At 40.8% G+C, this 17,795-nt stretch overlaps 1 protein-coding gene across 2 annotated transcripts in view; it reads left to right on the forward strand.

Annotated features, from left to right (window-relative positions):
- LOC141113341 (glutathione S-transferase P 1-like) overlaps positions 1-17,795 on the forward strand; it is a 125,458-nt gene that overhangs the window by 77,430 nt on the left and 30,233 nt on the right. Inside the window, exons 5-6 of one of the 2 annotated variants that reach the window (XM_073606408.1) lie at positions 7,254-7,357; positions 7,458-7,565. In XM_073606408.1, coding sequence (XP_073462509.1) covers positions 7,254-7,357; positions 7,458-7,565 — 212 coding nt within the window. Of the gene's footprint in view, positions 1-7,253; positions 7,358-7,457; positions 7,566-17,795 lie in introns of those variants that run through there. The other variant, XR_012236765.1, reaches the window with a different exon arrangement.

A 17,795-nucleotide genomic window follows, 5' to 3' on the forward strand; every position in this document is an offset into this window, starting at 1 on the left:
CCTATGTTGTTACGTGTGCCACGTCCTATACTGATAATGTGAAAAAACAGAAACTTTGGGCTTAGGACTTTTTTGGCACAAAAAAACACTGTAGTAGATTAAAATTTAGTTTATTAAAGAATATATTTAAAAAGACTGAAGGTAAAAAAGGGGGAAAATGGAATACAGAGTTCAGGTATTGATCACACATTTACAGGTTATACACTCCATACATAGCTTAATGATGCAGTGGTTAGTAAAGTACTGATTGGAAGTACCAATCCTATTTACATACGATTCAAGTATATTAGTAGATAAGCTATGCGGTGGTAACAGCCAGTATCTGAAGTTTGCTTGACATGTTGCACGTCGCAGGCGCTTCTTCAAGAGCACAGACTTGAATACTGTGATAAACAAGACGTTCAATAAAATAGAATAGTATATAAGTTTATCTAATTAATAATATTAATATAAGTAACACAGTATAACTGGCAGTGGCCATCAAATGCTTGTCCCATATGGTCCGGGTGCAATTTGTACACTATGGGGACGTGTGCAACATGATATGTGCAAAGGTCGCCATATAGTTATATAGTATATTAGTCTCCAAGGGTAAGATTACTCCTAATATGCAAAAATGAGTTAGGGGGAAGGGAGAAGGGACATTAGAAATTGATTAATTGCCAAATTGTAGATATAAGGTGGGGATGATAGTAGTAGGATACATATTATAAGTGTAAAGTGGGGGAGCTCTAAGTATTATAGTACTAATACTAGTACTAATACCAGTAGTTTAAACAAGAGATGCACCTATTGTCCTATGGGGTTGGGTATTGCTGGTATTTGGCTAGTTAGGTCACTAGCCGTATATATTGAACCCAATAGAAGTATAGTGTTCATAATGTACACCTATGGATAGTATCGCACAGGACTAGGTGAGTCACATAGGTCTTATATACATATAAATTTGAGATTTAAAAGGTGTATATATACCTGACTGGTATTAAGTAAGCGGTAGGTTCGATTTAGGTAACTCACCTGGGATAACATGAAAAAGTGTATCTATGCATATTCGTGGGTATTATCCAAAAAGGTCCTCCCTATATACATTGCTGCATCTGTTACATAGTTAAGTATAAATGTATATGACTTACTTATGACTTTATAGACGCCGTAGGCGTCTTTTGTGCGCATGGCCCGCTTGTGGTCACCAATTGGAGGAGCCGATGTGACGTCATTCAAGCCGGCCGCTGATGCGCACTGCGCATGTCCCGATCCAGTGCGTCGCCAGGGCAACCGCCGATGCATCGGAGGGGGAAGGAGCAGTCGCGTCAAGGCATCCTGGAAACCATGGATATCATAATTGCGCCAATCACCCTCACTGAGGGCGTGGCGCTGGGTGGCCGCATAGTGACAGTAATACACCCGGACGTAATAGGCTGCATCCGCCATGGTCACTGAAACGGTGGGCTCATATATAGTATGTATGAGATGGATGTAATATCTAAATAGATTATGCGACTCACCTAGTCCTGTGCAATACTATCCATAGGTGTACATTATGAACACTATACTTCTATTGGGTTCAATATATACGGCTAGTGACCTAACTAGCCAAATACCAGCAATACCCAACCCCATAGGACAATAGGTGCATCTCTTGTTTAAACTACTGGTATTAGTACTATAATACTTAGAGCTCCCCCACTTTACACTTATAATATGTATCCTACTACTATCATCCCCACCTTATATCTACAATTTGGCAATTAATCAATTTCTAATGTCCCTTCTCCCTTCCCCCATACTCATTTTTGCATATTAGGAGTAATCTTACCCTTGGAGACTAATATACTATATAACTATATGGCGACCTTTGCACATATCATGTTGCACACGTCCCCATAGTGTACAAATTGCACCCGGACCATATGGGACAAGCATTTGATGGCCACTGCCGGTTATACTGTGCTACTTATATTAATATTATTAATTAGATAAACTTACAGTGGCTTGCGAAAGTATTCGGCCCCCTTGAACTTTTCAACCTTTTGCCACATTTCAGGCTTCAAACATAAAGATATAACATTTTATTTTTTTGTGAAGAATCACCAACAAGTGGGACACAATTGTGAAGTGGAACGAAATCTATTGGATATTTTAAACTTTTTTAGCAATTAAAAAACTGAAAAGTGGTGCGTGCAAAATTATTCGGCCCCTTTACTTTCAGTGCAGCAAACTCACTCCAGAAGTTCAGCGAGGATCTCTGAATGATCCAATGTTGTCCTAAATGACTGATGGTGATAAATAGAATCCACCTGTGTGTAATCAAGTCTCTGTATAAATGTACCTGCTCTGTGATAGTCTCAGGGTTCTGTTGAAAGCGCAGAGAGCATCATGAAGACCAAGGAACACACCGGGCAGGTCCGTAATACTGTTGTGGAGAAGTTTAAAGCCGGATTTGGATACAAAAAGATTTCCCAAGCTTTAAACATCCCAAGGAGCACTGTGCAAGCGATCATTTTGAAATGGAAGGAGTATCAGACCACTGCAAATCTACCAACACCTGGCTGTCCCTCTAAACTTTCAGCTCAGACAAGGAGAAGACTGATCAGAGATGCAGCCAAGGGGCCCATGATCACTCTGGATGAACTGCAGAGAACTATAGCTGAGGTGGGAGAGTCTGTCCATAGGACAACAATCAGTCGTACACTGCACAAATCTGGCCTTTATGGAAGAGTGGCAAGAAGAAAGCCATTTCTCAAAGATATCCATAAAAAGTCTCGTCTAAAGTTTGTCACAAGCCACCTGGGAGACACACCAAACATGTGGAAGAAGGTGCTCTGGTCCGATGAAACCAAAATCGAACTTTTTGGCCACAATGCAAAACGATGTTTGGCGTAAAAGCAACACAGCTCATCACACTCAACACACTATCCCCCTGTCAAACATGGTGGTGGCAGCATCATGGTTTGGGCCTGCTTTTCTTCAGCAGGGACAGGGAAGATGGTTAAAATTGAGGGGAAGATGGATGCAGCCAAATACAGGACCATTCTGGATGAAAACCTGTTGGAGTCTACAAAACACCTGAAACTGGGACGGAGATTTATCTTCCAACAAGACAATGATCCCAAACATACAGCAAAATCTACAAAGGAATGGTTCACAAATAAACGTATCCAGGTGTTAGAATGGCCAAGTCAAAGTCCAGACCTGAATCCAATCGAGAATCTGTGGAAAGAGCTGAAAACTGCTGTTCACAAACGCTCTCCATCCAACCTCACTGAGCTCGAGCTGTTTTGCAAGGAAGAATGGGCAAGAATTTCAGTCTCTCGATGTGCAAAACTGATAGAGACATACCCCAAGCGACTTGCAGCTGTAATCGCAGCAAAAGGTGGCTCTACAAAGTATTAACGCAAGGGGGCCGAATAATTTTGCACGCCCCACTTTTCATTTTTTTATTAGTTAAAAAAGTTTCAAAAATCCAAAAGATTTTGTTCCACTTCACAATTGTGTCCCACTTGTTGGTGATTCTTCACAAAAAATAAAAATTTTATATCTTTATGTTTGAAGCCTGAAATGTGGCAAAAGGTTGAAAAGTTCAAGGGGGCCGAATACTTTAGCAAGCCACTGTATGTACAATATATTATTCTATTTTATTGAACGTCTTGTTTATCACAGTATTCAGGTCTGTGCTCTTGAAGAAGCGCCTGCGGCGTGCAACATGTCGAGCAAACTTCAGATACTGGCTGTTACCACCGCATAGCTTATCTACTAATATACTTGAATCGTATGTAAATAAGATTGGTACTTCCAATCAGTACTTTACTAACCACTGCATCATTAAGCTATGTATGGAGTGTATAACCTGTAAATGTGTGATCAATACCTGAACTCTGTATTCCATTTTCCCCCTTTTTTACCTTCAGTCTTTTTAAATATATTCTTTAATAAACTAAATTTGAATCTATATCTACTACAGTGTTTTTTTGTGCCAAAAAAGTCCTAAGCCCAAAGTTTCTGTTTTCACCTAAAGGTGGCCTATAACCCACATAGTAATTACTATGATGCTCTGTGTCCCATGATGTACTCCAAGAAAAGGATTTTACAGGTATAGCTGTTATAAAAATCCCATTTTTTTATTACATGTTTGCATTCTTTCAAGTCCTGATTAGAATTAGTCTGCCTATGTTATGCCCCTTGTTACCATAAACGTACAATTGTAATATCAATGTGATACCTACATAATCATGTGTATAAAAAAAACCTTCAATTGCATCATAATAAAGCAGAACGGTTATTTGGAAAGATGCGGAGTGTATCTTGTGTCTGCGCCCTACTGCATTAGTTATTTGGAACCACTAATCATCAATATGAGGATAGGAGTTGCCTATCTATAAAATAGCCAGGTCACCACGTTGGACCATTTGAGTACTCCCCATTTATCACTGACCTCGCCCTTGTAGCAAGTTTTCAATCCAGGTACTCACCCTTTGGTCCATGCCGACAGACCTTGGCTTGTACAGTAAACGCTTGTGGGGAACTGTATCAAAAGCCTTTGCAAAATCTAGATGCACTACATCTACGGGCCTTCCTTCATCTAGATTGCAGTTCACCTCCTCATAGAAGGTTAATAGATTTGTTTGGCAAGAACGATTTTTCATGAATCCATGCTGATTACTGCTAATGATACTGTTTTTCATTACTAAAATCTTGTATATAGTCCCTTATCCCCTCCAAGCGCTTGCATACTATTGATGTTAGGCTAACTGGTCTGTAGTTCTGTAATTCCCAGGGAGATATCTTGGTCCTTTTTTTTTTTGCTTGGAGAAAAGCCAATGTAGCACCAATCGGCTGGTACCATACTAGTCAGACTGTTCGTAAAAATTCGTAAAAATTAGGAACAACTGTCTGGCAATTACTTGACTGAGTTCCTTAAGGACCCTTGGGTGCAAGCAATCTGGTCCCGGTAACTTTTATTTATGTTAATTTTTTCAAGTCTGTTTCTAATTTTATCTGCTGTTAACCATTAGGGTGCTTCCTGTGATGTGTTATGAGGATACACATTGCAGTTTTGGTTACTGAAGCCCCCCTGTTTCCCTTGAAAACTGAGGAGATTACATTCCTAACCTTTTGCCATCTCACCATCCTTTGTAACCAGAATCCCGTCATCTTTCTTTATGGGGCCAATATGATTTGTCCCTCTTTTTTACTATTCATTTACTTAAAACATTCATTGGATTATTATTATTATTATTATTATTATTATTATTATTATTATTATTATTCCTTCCTTCCTTCTTTTTTTTTTTTTTTTTTTTTTTTTTTTAATTACCCCTTGGGATACACTGGCTAATGTCCTTATTTAATATGTTCCTAAAGCACACCCGTGTTTTTTTTCCTCTGTGTTCTTTATTATTATGAGTTATAAATAGCTCTCTGTGCTGTAACACAAGTGGCCCCCAGAGTGTTTTATGCAATGTTTGATGTAACTCCTATACACACGGTTTAGATGTTCTGTACCAAAATGATGAGGTAATGTGTACCCCACACTTTTATCTTTATATTGTACTGTGTGTGTACATACAAAATATCTTTTTAACAAAAAACTTTAAAAGGCACAAGAGCATAATTTGTATTTAAAATTTCAAAGTCCCACTGTTAAGGGGGAAACAATGTTTTTTTTTTTTTTTTTTTTTTCTATATTGATAACTTTTAAATGTGACCATGTCGCCTTCTTAAATACTTGAAGTGGTCACTTGATGGTGCTAAAGCCTTTAAATGAATAAAGCATTTATGCTTTTGTAGCCGTACCCCCTTAGGGGCTGCTAAGTGTTGTGGCCCAGCTTGGTATTCACTTCCCAGTCACTCCAAGACAATGAACCATCCATGTGCTTGTTTTGTTTGTTTTTAATGAGGGAATTTAACTTGGATGGGGTAGGGAAATATGGGATGCCCAATAAATTTGCAACTTGATTTGAGACAAACTATGTACACTCCCTGTAGATATCACTACTTCAGTCTCCTCCAGCACTTTCCTTTTTTGCAGACTAATACTACTCCTTCTGCACATCTCTTGACTCCCAGGAATGGCTAGCATATGTTGGGCCAGGCCTCAGCAGTTGCCCTTTGCAGGCAGGGATCGTGGGCCCCTATCGTGTAGCAGAAAAGTAGAAAGTCTTTAGTGCTAGCTGTCCTACAGATAGACTACTGCTCCCAGTCAGGCCCTGCCAGCCCTCAGACATGTCACTCACTTTTTTAAGGAGGCCTGCCAATACAGGTTGGAGATTGGTCAGGGCTCCTTAGAACACCCCAGGCAACTCCACCTATCCACCCCTCCTTTCCTAGAAGGAAGAGGAAGGTGACAGTAAAATGATGCTGCCTGTGAGTCACAGCTCCTACTCTGAGGCACTCCCAGCCCACACAAACCAAATCAAACTGGTTTGGCTGCAAGCTAGGGCTGCCTAAATTTACCTATCCTACAAAAATCCTACTTTTTTTTTTTTTTTTTTTCTAGCGCCTAAAGTAGAGGGTGCTACACTTTATTACAGTTGTACTAATGGTGGGACCCCCCCCCCCCCGTGGGGTGACAAAGTTATAAGTGAGCTGCTTCCATACACCAAGGAACTTTTGTATTATTGCATTTTTATTGGAACCAGCATTAACTTTCAGCAGTTTGCACTATAGTAACTCTTCTATTGGATGGGATACGCCTTAGTTCCCCAAGCTCATCTGTTTGCTTTCCTTTTGGTACATCCTAACCACTGCAGACTGGGAACAAGCCACAACAGCTGAAGATTGAAAGTTGCTCTGACCCACTTATATAGCCATTACAAATTGGCCTATGCCAAAGTCCCTCAAGTCCTTAATTTTTTTTTTATATATATAAATGTAAACCCTGTAAAAGACTTTATGCGCCCATCATGCCACCTATTTCTCACTCTTGTGCTCTCCTAGTGGAGCTATGGCTTTCTGCAAATCCTTCACAGCTGAAACTTTCCACGTCTCTTGCTGCCTACTACTGTCATGTGTGTTGGTCCTGCCTGCCAGCCCTAGAGCTAACATATAGTGGACCAGGCATCCCAACATACCTATTCCTTGCTCTTTGCCCCTTTTTAGTTTCATGCCCTCCAGCAAAATCTTCACATCTGACACTTCAAGTGTGTTAGATGCCTAATACTCTGCCAAATGCTGTGGTTGAATCAGGTTTAAAACTGTGACCGATTTTTACTTTAACCACTGTCAGCTGAAATGGAACACTGCTTCTTTCCTAGGTCTGTATGGGAAAACTCCAGTTGAGGCTGCACAGCTAGACATGGTAAATGATGGAGTGGAGGATTTCAGGTTGAAGTATGTCCATCTCATCTATAAAAACTATGTAAGTATGACTTGGCAGTACAGGTTTTCAACACTAAATCTTCACTCTTAATGTAATTGGAATTAAAATATATTTTAAATGTTTATTTTACCCCTTTCAGGAAAATGGAAAGAAAGATTACATAAAGGCTCTTTGCAATAAACTTGGTCATTTTGAGCGCATACTTTCTAAAAATAATGGAGGAAAAGGCTTTCTTGTGGGAGATCAGGTGAGAATCTGTGAAAGGAGATTATCAGGAATTTCACTAATTCGATATTTTGTAACTCTAGCAGCAGGAAAACAAAAAGCTGTGTGGAAAGTGGTCTTGAGACCCTTCACACATTTTGAGACTAGAGATCTTTTACGTTTTTTATCTTGAAGAAAATAGCCATGTTTCTCACCTCGTCTTTAAAGACAGCACCTGGAGAGCGCAGCTCCACCCATTTTCCCAGGAAATGCTGCAGTCAGTTTCTTTATAGACTGGTCACTTCCATGGCCTCAGTTGTAGTATTTCCTCCGCCATGGAAGAAGCGCTGCAGGGAACCAAGGGTGCGCTACGCTCTCTACAGGTGGGGATAGTATGGAGCATACCTGTGGTGTAGTCTGTGATGCAGGCCAGCCCAGCATCCCCCCCCCACCCCCTTACGGGCTGGGGCTTTTTGTTCCAGTCGTTGGAACACAGGGGGAGGAGGCGGCTTTAAACTGGTGTCATTTCCGGTCCTTGCAGTGGCGAAAGGACCGGGAAAATTAAATAAAAAGGCAGCCGAACACCACTAGGACCTCTGCAGCAATGGATCCAGAGGAACAAACGGCGGTGGCAGGAGCCACTAACACCAGTCAGACCCAAGTAAGCAGAGGCAGAGATCCCTGTATATTTTCCTTTTTAGGGGTCTTGTGTTTTCCTCTTATTCCCCAGGGGAGAAGGAAAGGAGCCTGCATCACTCTCCTTGGACCAAGCACTAAGGAGAAGTGTGGTGTTTTTAGCATGGTGACTCAGTGGGGGTGTCACTAGAGTTGTAAAGCTGCGGTAACAAACACAGGGGCTAAAGGGTTAGCTCTTCTATTTGGCAGATTTTTTTTCCCCAAAGGATTAAAGGGCTTTAACTGTTTTTATCTGGTTTTATTGTTTAGATATGTTTTTAATGGAGTGGGCTTTCGGTGCATTTCAGACAAAAGCCAAGGAAAGAGCCAAGCATTCCTCCCCTCCTAAGTGGAAATGCCCGTCTTGCAAAAACACTTAAGGAGTCTTGGACCAAAGTGTTATGCAGGACCTGTATAGCAGATCTAGTTAGGGCTGTTAGCGAAATTTGGTTGTACGCAAAGCACACAGCCAAATCTCCTGTTTCTAATCATAATAACAATTTCGTCTAATGATATAATACCATCTCACCTTTTGATCATATGTCTCTCCTCTGGTGTAGCTCATCCTCTGGTGTGTGCCTCATGCTTACAAATAGAATCACAACACATCCTTCTTACATTCCCATCTCAGCAAGACTGCCCTTTACAGCTCTGTCTGCCTCCTTTATTCAAAAAAACTACAAAAGCAATCACAAACAGGAAGCCCTGGCCCCAACAGCCAATCGTTTCCTTCACAGGGTGTGACCTCACAGGATGTAAGTGACCATATAAGGATTTAACAACAGAATACAAAACAACCAATGAACAATGACTACAGGACATGATACAATATACTAAATGACGATGACTAAAGTTCCCTGTGCATGGGAGATTATCTGTAGGTATACGTAATGGCACCCCAAACATGCTGATCAGGCATACCAGGGGTGACAAGAGCAAAACACCTCTAAACCGATAATGTCTTTGCAGAGCGAACACATCCCCACCAGACGATCGTTCTGTGCATTGCACAGGGGCCCTTTGCTGGCGGACATGTCCTCTCTCCGCAAACACCTCTCTCCAAACACCAGGAAGTTTTCCACTACCTAACAGGTCTCAGCCAGCATCGATCTGCCCCAGCCAGTTCTTTAGAACGGGCTGTGGTTGATCAGACACACTGGGAGACTTATGACAACACATTAATATAAAATTTTCCACAACAGTCCCTCCTCTTGTCATATGATCCCATGTGTCCCTCGATGAATCCTGATCTTCTTCTTAGTCCATAAAAAGTAAAACACGGCTTGACATGTAGACTCTGTTGGAGATGACGTGGTGAGCTGTAGTAGTCGCCGGTCGGTCTGGGATCCTCTGTGTCTTGTACGTGGGTCGGGCTTCAGGGCATCTCATCAGGGAAGATGTGGTCATCCGCTCAGGCTCTGGTCACGCGTCCAATCAGGCAACAGGAGCACCTCATCATGGCATATAGAAGGAATAGAAACAAAAACAACATGAGTATATATACCCCTACTTCCTTCACTATGATCCGCTGCAAGATAAAAATTAAATCTCCAACGATTCCCAAACCCTTAAAAAGGATTCCAACCTTCACTATCTATAGCTCTGGCTTTGCCTTGCAGGGATCTAAACCTTATCCATATGGGCCTGAACTTTGTCACTACTATCCCCGATCCAGATATAACAATCTTTACTTATGAATTCCCAGAAACCCCCTTGGAATGTAGGAACTTCCTTGTAGCTTCAACCGTTACATGAAACATCCCATCCTCAATGGATGAGAAATTGTTCAAGCGTTTCATAAGCTCAAGCCCCCACCGTGTATAAACAATTCCCTTCCAGCTGTCCCTGCCATTCTTACCTTCTCTCGTGCCATCAGATCCTCACGATCGGCCATGACATAAGATGCTGGGACGAGTTTCACCAGCACACATGAACCTCTTGCCTTACGGGAAATTACCTTATAAGCTGTAGATCCGCATTAATACCAAACTTCAGTTGTAGCACACTTGTGGGCTACCTCGTTATCCCGATACCAAAGCTGGCAAGAACCAGAGCTATTGTTAAAATTATAATTAATTTTACCCTCTATAAATGTTCTGTTAAGTTCTTTTGACAGGTGTCTGTTTGGATTTTACTAGTCTGTCAAAACTCCTCACACCAATATGAACGTCACATAGCATGTACCGCTGGGGCACTAGTAGACCCGACCATGTGTCCTGTTCTCTCTCTTAGCCAGTTGGGATGCTTTTTCATCGTTACCCTTGCCAAAATTTATTAAACAAAAAAATATAAATGAACAAAGATACTCCTCTACTCTTTGTGGTTGATCCGCTTCTTGCAGTGGCTGGCGTGGTCTCATCCCTCAAGCTTCTTTACAATGACCCAGTCACCTAGTTGGAAAGAATGTAAACTAGTTTTTGTGTCAGGGTCCGGGATGGACTCGTGAACCCTGTGGTGGACCTTATGAAGTTCATGTTACAGTGATTGCACCTACCCCATCAGCTGAGAATGTAGGTGACAGCTAATGAGGAAAGTACAATTCTGTTTTTGGTTGACCTTCAAACAAACCTCATATGACAATAACCCAGACATCGGGACTGTGGTCACTGCATAACCTGTGTATGGCTTATCATCCGGGGTGTAATACCTGGAACCAGTGACAAAAAGGTTCTTAGCATCTGGGATGGGAGCCTCTTTCACCAGACTGCTGCTTGCTGATTCAAATTCTATCAAAGAAAGACAGTCTTGGCACAAACTTGGTTAGAATTAGAGCGGTTAGTATTGTTGGTTTGAAAAATGTGTTATTCTCACCACTCTCATCCCCCCTTTTCTTCCCTCCTCATTACAAACTGGAGGAAGACATGTAGGGTTTAGAATGGTGCAGAATAAAACAGTGAAATAGCCTATAATACTTTTACCTTCTTATACACCTGTACATACTCTTCCAGAAACTGGACCTGAAAAGATATACTTATAAACAAAGGTTATTACTCTATCCTTCAAAGAATGGTAAACAATACAACATTCATGTACATTGGTAAATTGTCACTGACATTCCACAAAACCGATAATAACTAAACCCTCTGTAAATCTTACTTTCACGTTTTTTTTTTTCCTAAAATACAACAGCCGCGACACGCAAGAGGGCTGTCACGGGAGGTTCAAACATCTTGTTAGCACATACAAACAATGAGACAAAGAAAAACATTTAGATACAAATGTGGGGGAGATATTTCATAGTTCCCAAAAACAAAAAAATGAAAAAATAAAAACGACCAGATGGAATGCTGCCTTCATTCTTTTAGCGATAGAAAAGAATACAATTTGAAAGGCACGAGAGCATTTCGAAATCTTTGCATGGACCAGCCACACAAAATTCAAAAACAGGCCTGTGTATTTTAATCACACAAATGTGTACTACACATCCATCAACTCACTCAACATTACAGATTTCTGAAGCCACAGCTGAACTACTTCCAAGGTATTTTTATTCTGGGGTCTCGTACCTTCCAAAGGAATATACCTTACTGTACCCTCCGACCATATCTGCCAATCTTTAAGGGGTCTCGTATCCGGAGCCCCAGACACAGATCTCATGTGAAGTGCAGCTGTCTGACTGGTGTGGAGCCTCATTTTTTTCCTCCAACGCATGGACCAACATTACCCATGACGATTCGAATCGCTTTTGACGGTCCCTGCGTCCAGGGCACCCTTGCACTAGTTTTCGGATCAGTACTGCTTAGTGACTATTTTTACAGTACTGGCACCCGGCGTTCTCCGATTATTTTACACGGCCTCCCGGTGTGCTAGCGTACTAATCCTCACATTTACATGCTCTACAACCGGTTATCGGCAGCCCTATAAATGTGTTGTCAGACAAACTACAAAGCACCATGAAATCCTCCACTATTCAAAACAATCTTATGGCTTCTCTCTGTACCTCGATATTACAACAATTTGGATGCCTCCTGTTTGCTCTCTACCCAAAACTGTATTACAGTATAAACCTTAATATAATTTAAAAATAAAAATAATTTTGTCCTTCCAAACACAAGTCAAAAGACCCCAAGCCCCTCCCACCAACTTCCTGTTGCACACCTGAGTAGGAAGAGGGAGGGGGAGGGGAAGCCTCAAATAGCTTCATATTTTTTTCTATCAAGACATTAGAAATCTTTACTAGAAACATAAACTTCTTTAAAACAACTGGAATAAAAACCTAAATGATTCTACTGGAAATGGAATTCAGTACAAAACCAGAGATATTTAGCTGGAGACTAAAATCAGCATAAACAAAAAGGCAGTTGCAGCAATCGAAAATCGGTCCACAGCAAAATGGTGAATGAAACCAGGACTACAGAAAAATGGCCGACATTAACAAATGACAAGAGACAAAGTTACATAAAACATCTTAAACAATACACGCTTGTCGCAAATACAACACAATATTTGACTCAGAGTTAGAACTCCCCCCATGTTATTACCTAGAAACCAGAGACCCCCACAGGGTGTAAACAGCTCCTATTGTGATGTCCCTACAATGCATGGGCACTTGGATATGCGACAGGCATTTCAACTTAAAACCAATAATTCACAAAATGGTGCCTAAAAGCCAGATTGTAGCTTAAAGCACATGGCTTTGCACACACAAATGAATACACAATGGAGCAGCTCCAGGGGGAGCTCACACGTCTTCAAAATGGCCGCCGATGCACATGGTGACCACAACAAAGGCCAGACCCCAACAAAATGGCGCATTTTCCCACCAAAACTGACCAAGATGGATAAACATTTCAAAGTTCACACACAAAGGAAAAGAAAATGGCCAACCGTAGTCACATGGTAGACAACAACAAGAGAACAAAAGGAAGTAGCAGACAAAAACCATTTTCCTGCCAAAACCAAAAATGTCTCCCCAAAAACTTACACATTTGAGATACTAAATGAACGCTTAGACAAACATTTAAAAGTGTTAAAGTTACAAAAAGCACAACTTCGGAACACATGCTATCCAACGAAACAACCAAGGCACATAACCCACAATTACACGGCTGTAACATACCCTCAAACTCAGTTCACATCAGTTTTCACAGGAACAAGACACAGAGATACAGACAGTGAATGCTTGCAATGTCTGTTCAGAACATTATAGTTCCCTTCCCCCAGGGCGTAGACCCTTTCAATACAAAAACAACAATGCCTGCCCCTTCACTAAACTCATCTTTACAAACAGGTTCAGCTACTTACAAAACTACTCCACAGTGTCCACACACACATTGCAGGCTGCAAATAATATCAATTCATACATTTCTATTTCAAACATCTGCATTATAAACTTGTTACACAGCATCAGGCACACACACACACACACACACACAGTCTCCTTACACAAAGATTCGAAATACAAATCACACACACACACACACAAACAGGCACACACCAGACATACGATCAAACTTCCAGCATTATTTCAAAAGACGAAAAATTTGTTCTTTTTGCGAAGCAGACCCTCCCCAGCACATCTTAATGATCCGATTCTGAAGGAGGTTCTGTTCACTCCTACATTCTGGCTCGCCATGCTGTTAGCGAAATTTGGTTGTACGCAAAGCACACAGCCAAATCTCCTGTTTCTAATCATAATAACAATTTTGTCTAATGATATAATACCATCTCACCTTTTGATCATATGTCTCTCCTCTGGTGTAGCTCAGACTCTGGTGTGTGCCTCATGCTTACAAATAGAATCACAACACATCCTTCTTACATTCCCATCTCAGCAAGACTGCCCTTTACAGCTCTGTCTGCCTCCTTTATTAAAAAAAATACACAAAAGCAATCACAAACAGGAAGCCCTGGCCCCAACAGCCAATCATTTCCTTCACAGGGTGTGACCTCACAGGATGTAAGTGACCATATAAGGATTTAACAGAATACAAAACAACCAATGAACAATGACTACAGGACATGATACAATATACTAAATGACGATGACTAAAGTTCCCTGTGCATGGGAGAATATCTGTAGGTATACGTCATGGCACCCCAAACATGTTGATCAGGCATACCAGGGGTGACAAGAGCAAAACACCTCTAAACCGATAATGTCTTTGCAGAGCGAACGCATCCCCACCAGACGATCGTTCTGTGCATTGCACAGGGGCCCTTTGCTGGCGGACATGTCCTCTCTCCGCAAACACCTCTCTCCAAACACCAGGAAGTTTTCCACTACCTAACAGGTCTCAGCCAGCATCGATCTGCCCCAGCCAGTTCTTTAGAACGGGCTGTGGTTGATCAGACACACTGGGAGACTTATGACAACACATTAATATAAAATTTTCCACAACAGGGAGGAGACTTCCTCAGCTACATCCGCTACTCAACCAGGAGAACTAGTAAGCTCCGTCCTGAAAACTTGCCGACATGTTTTGAGATGTTTCATTCTTATCTGGAAAATGCTCAGCCTAACAGAGGCAGCTCGCTATCCTGTTCTCGTCCAAATATTTCTGCACCCAGAGGGGGCAATGATTCAGAGGATGAAAAGGAAAGTGTTTCCCCAGGTTCTGAGGAAGAAGAGTATCAAGAGAAAGGGGCTTCTTCACGCTATAGATTATCTTTAGAAAAGGTGGATGATCTATTAAAGACTATCCATACAACTTTAAACAAGAGGACAAAGCCTAGTTGTCTTTACATGATAAAATGTTCTAAGGCATGGGAGAAGTTTCTACCTGAAACTGTGAAAAGAGTGGAAGGACCCAGAAAGGGCCCCTTTCTTCTCTAAATCAATCAAACAGATTTCCTTTCGGGGAGGATAGTGCTCACGTATGGAATAAAAAAAAAACAAAGCTTGATGCAGCTTTTTCCCAGGTGTCAAGGAACACAGACCTGGCTTTTGAGGATATGGGCGAAAGACCCTATGGGTAAAAGGACAGATTTCCTATTGAAGAGAGCCTGGGATTCAACCCTAGACAATTTAAAACAAGCTACGGCATCAACTGTGGTGGCCAGGAGCCTAGAGCATAGGCTTGAACAGTTGAAAACCCTTTATTGAAGCAGGAGCTTCCCGTAAGGACCTGTTAGACATGCTGGCAGTACTACAGAAAGTGGTAGGGTACATGGCAGATGCCTCCGCTGAATCTATAAAAATGTCTGCAAGATCCTCGACCCTAGTAAACTTGGCTCGTAGAGCACTATGGGTTAAAACGTGGTCAGGGGATACAGCCTCAAAGGCTATGCTGTGTTCCCTTTTGAGGTTAATTTTAGTGTTTTGGCCCTGATCTTGATAGAGCTATCTATCTATTGGTATTGTGGGTATGATGATAATTAATTAGTGGTTATTGTAATGATGATGTAAGTAGTATTCCGCAGCAACCCAATTCTTCCAGAGAAATGCACTTTATTGACTTCCAAGAGTAAATAAAATTCACAGTCCCATTTTCTTTAGATTTGAGCCTTCATAGTCCTACACAGACAAGACTATACTAAACTATAGACTGAACGCCATGTTATATTCACTAGACACTGAATGGCTGAGCAATTTGATTATCTGTTTCCATTCAGACCTTTTGATATGCTTTAGTCTTTCAGACAGACAACAACCCCCAGCTGTGAACATCTGCAGTCATAAACTGCCCCAATTTGCCCTCCCGCATATCCCGCAGATTAGATTAACAGATACCACCTGAACACCCTTTGAAATGTTCAATTAGGTTAACAGGCCATACCTCACACACCTAGGTAGACTTGCATAAGATTAACACATCAAAGGGTCTTCAGCTGTCCCCTTGCTATGTTAAAATTCAGTTGGCTCAGACAAATAAACCATCGTCATTGTACTGTATGTTTACATACATATAATAATGTCCCACATAAATCGGTGAACATATTACAACATATACCCCCACTTGGGTCGGTTCTAACTACTAGAACTGACCCATAAATCAAACAACAAAAAATATCATTACGATTTATGGTACTGAATGCTTTACAATGGCTCAAATAAAATATGAAGTTGAAACTGGTTACATCTCTATTCACCAGCCTCTAAAATATCCCCATGAAACAGTTATTAGATAATATAACTTTTAGACCATGACTGGAAAAGGATTTGGTAAACATCAGTGGCCCATATAGCTGTTAGGCCTTATTATATCACATCAAGATCTTTAAAATTGCGCAAAGATGAGCTGACATCACAGTCCATTCTTCGGTCTGACTTCCTCACATCTCTCAACATCTCACTGAACGTAAACTTGGTATGCTCTGGGAGCTCCAATCCACATAAGTCCAGGATTCTCTCATCTCCAGGCTCAAGCTTTTAATTTTTAAAGAATCTTTTACACAAACATTCTACTTCAATCTTTATGGTAAAAAGAACCATCAATGTACCAGCACTCCCTTTCAAGGTCAAAAGGTTTGGATACGGCAGTAAAAACTGTGCTGCAAACTATTTCCTTGCACTTGACATTCATGAGTCCATCTTGCAAGCATTTTAGCAATGATGTCCTGTTGTGTATCTGAATTTGTTGCTTGCCAGCCACAATTTGCTTTTGTAATTTGCTATAGGCCGACCCCTCATTGCCTTCAATAGAGCAGTTACTTGGATCATTCAGTCCATAATTACACCTGAATGGTATACCAACATATACCCCCACACGATGGTTCAGATAGAATCCGCTTGACATCAGTGTTTATCAGATCTTCTATCCAGACAAAGCGGCAGTGGAAATTCTTGCCGGTATCCTCACCATAAAAGGTAGAAAGGTCTTTTTTCATCCATATATGTCATAGCCTTTAGCATATTATAAACAACTGATTCAACAAAGTTTCAAATCGTGACTGGAGTGATGAATTTCACTCACCCTCTTATAAATTTAGGAAAACCACCCAACCTACTATAATTTATGCTATGCCAAGCCATTGTGCAGCATCTCCGCTTAGATGTCAAATATATTGATCAATCTGTATTATGTAATATGTACAGATGTTATGAAAATTATTTTAGGTTTAAATGATTTTCTTTGGTTTTAAGATAAAGTTCAAAAAATAAAACATAATGAAAATAAAAAAGAAAATAAAAAAAGTGAAAAAAATAAATTTTTTTGAATGTTAAAAAAAAGGGTCCATTGCTTGATGAATATTGAGAGTCTATGAATTCTTTATAATTCCTTGAATAGTGATATATTGTCTATTCAGCGTTTCTCCCCCACTAGCCAGCAATGTCAGATACTTATAGTGCTACTGCTATTCACATGCAAACGAGCATCTCCGGCAGTACCTGAAAGACAAAACGTTCCAACAAAATCTCATTAGAAAGGTCCTTAAACGTTGTTTGAAGTTAAAACAAAGCACTATTTACATATTTACAGTTTGAAGCTAATTCACCCCCGCTGCTAGACAAGTGTCATTTGCATTCAAAAACAGATCTGGAGAATGTACATCTTGTACCCCCTTCAACTGCTCTAATAATTTATCACATTCCCCTCTCATCTTGTCATACTCGGTCTTCAGGTGGTCATTTCTGTTTTTTTTTTTTTAACAAACAGGTGTGCTTTATTGTATCGCAAGGAAGAAGGTTACATAATACCTCTTGACATAATACAGA

The sequence above is a fragment of the Aquarana catesbeiana genome, linkage group LG01, assembly GCF_042186555.1.
Source record: "Aquarana catesbeiana isolate 2022-GZ linkage group LG01, ASM4218655v1, whole genome shotgun sequence".
Classification (NCBI taxonomy): Eukaryota; Metazoa; Chordata; class Amphibia; order Anura; family Ranidae; genus Aquarana; species Aquarana catesbeiana.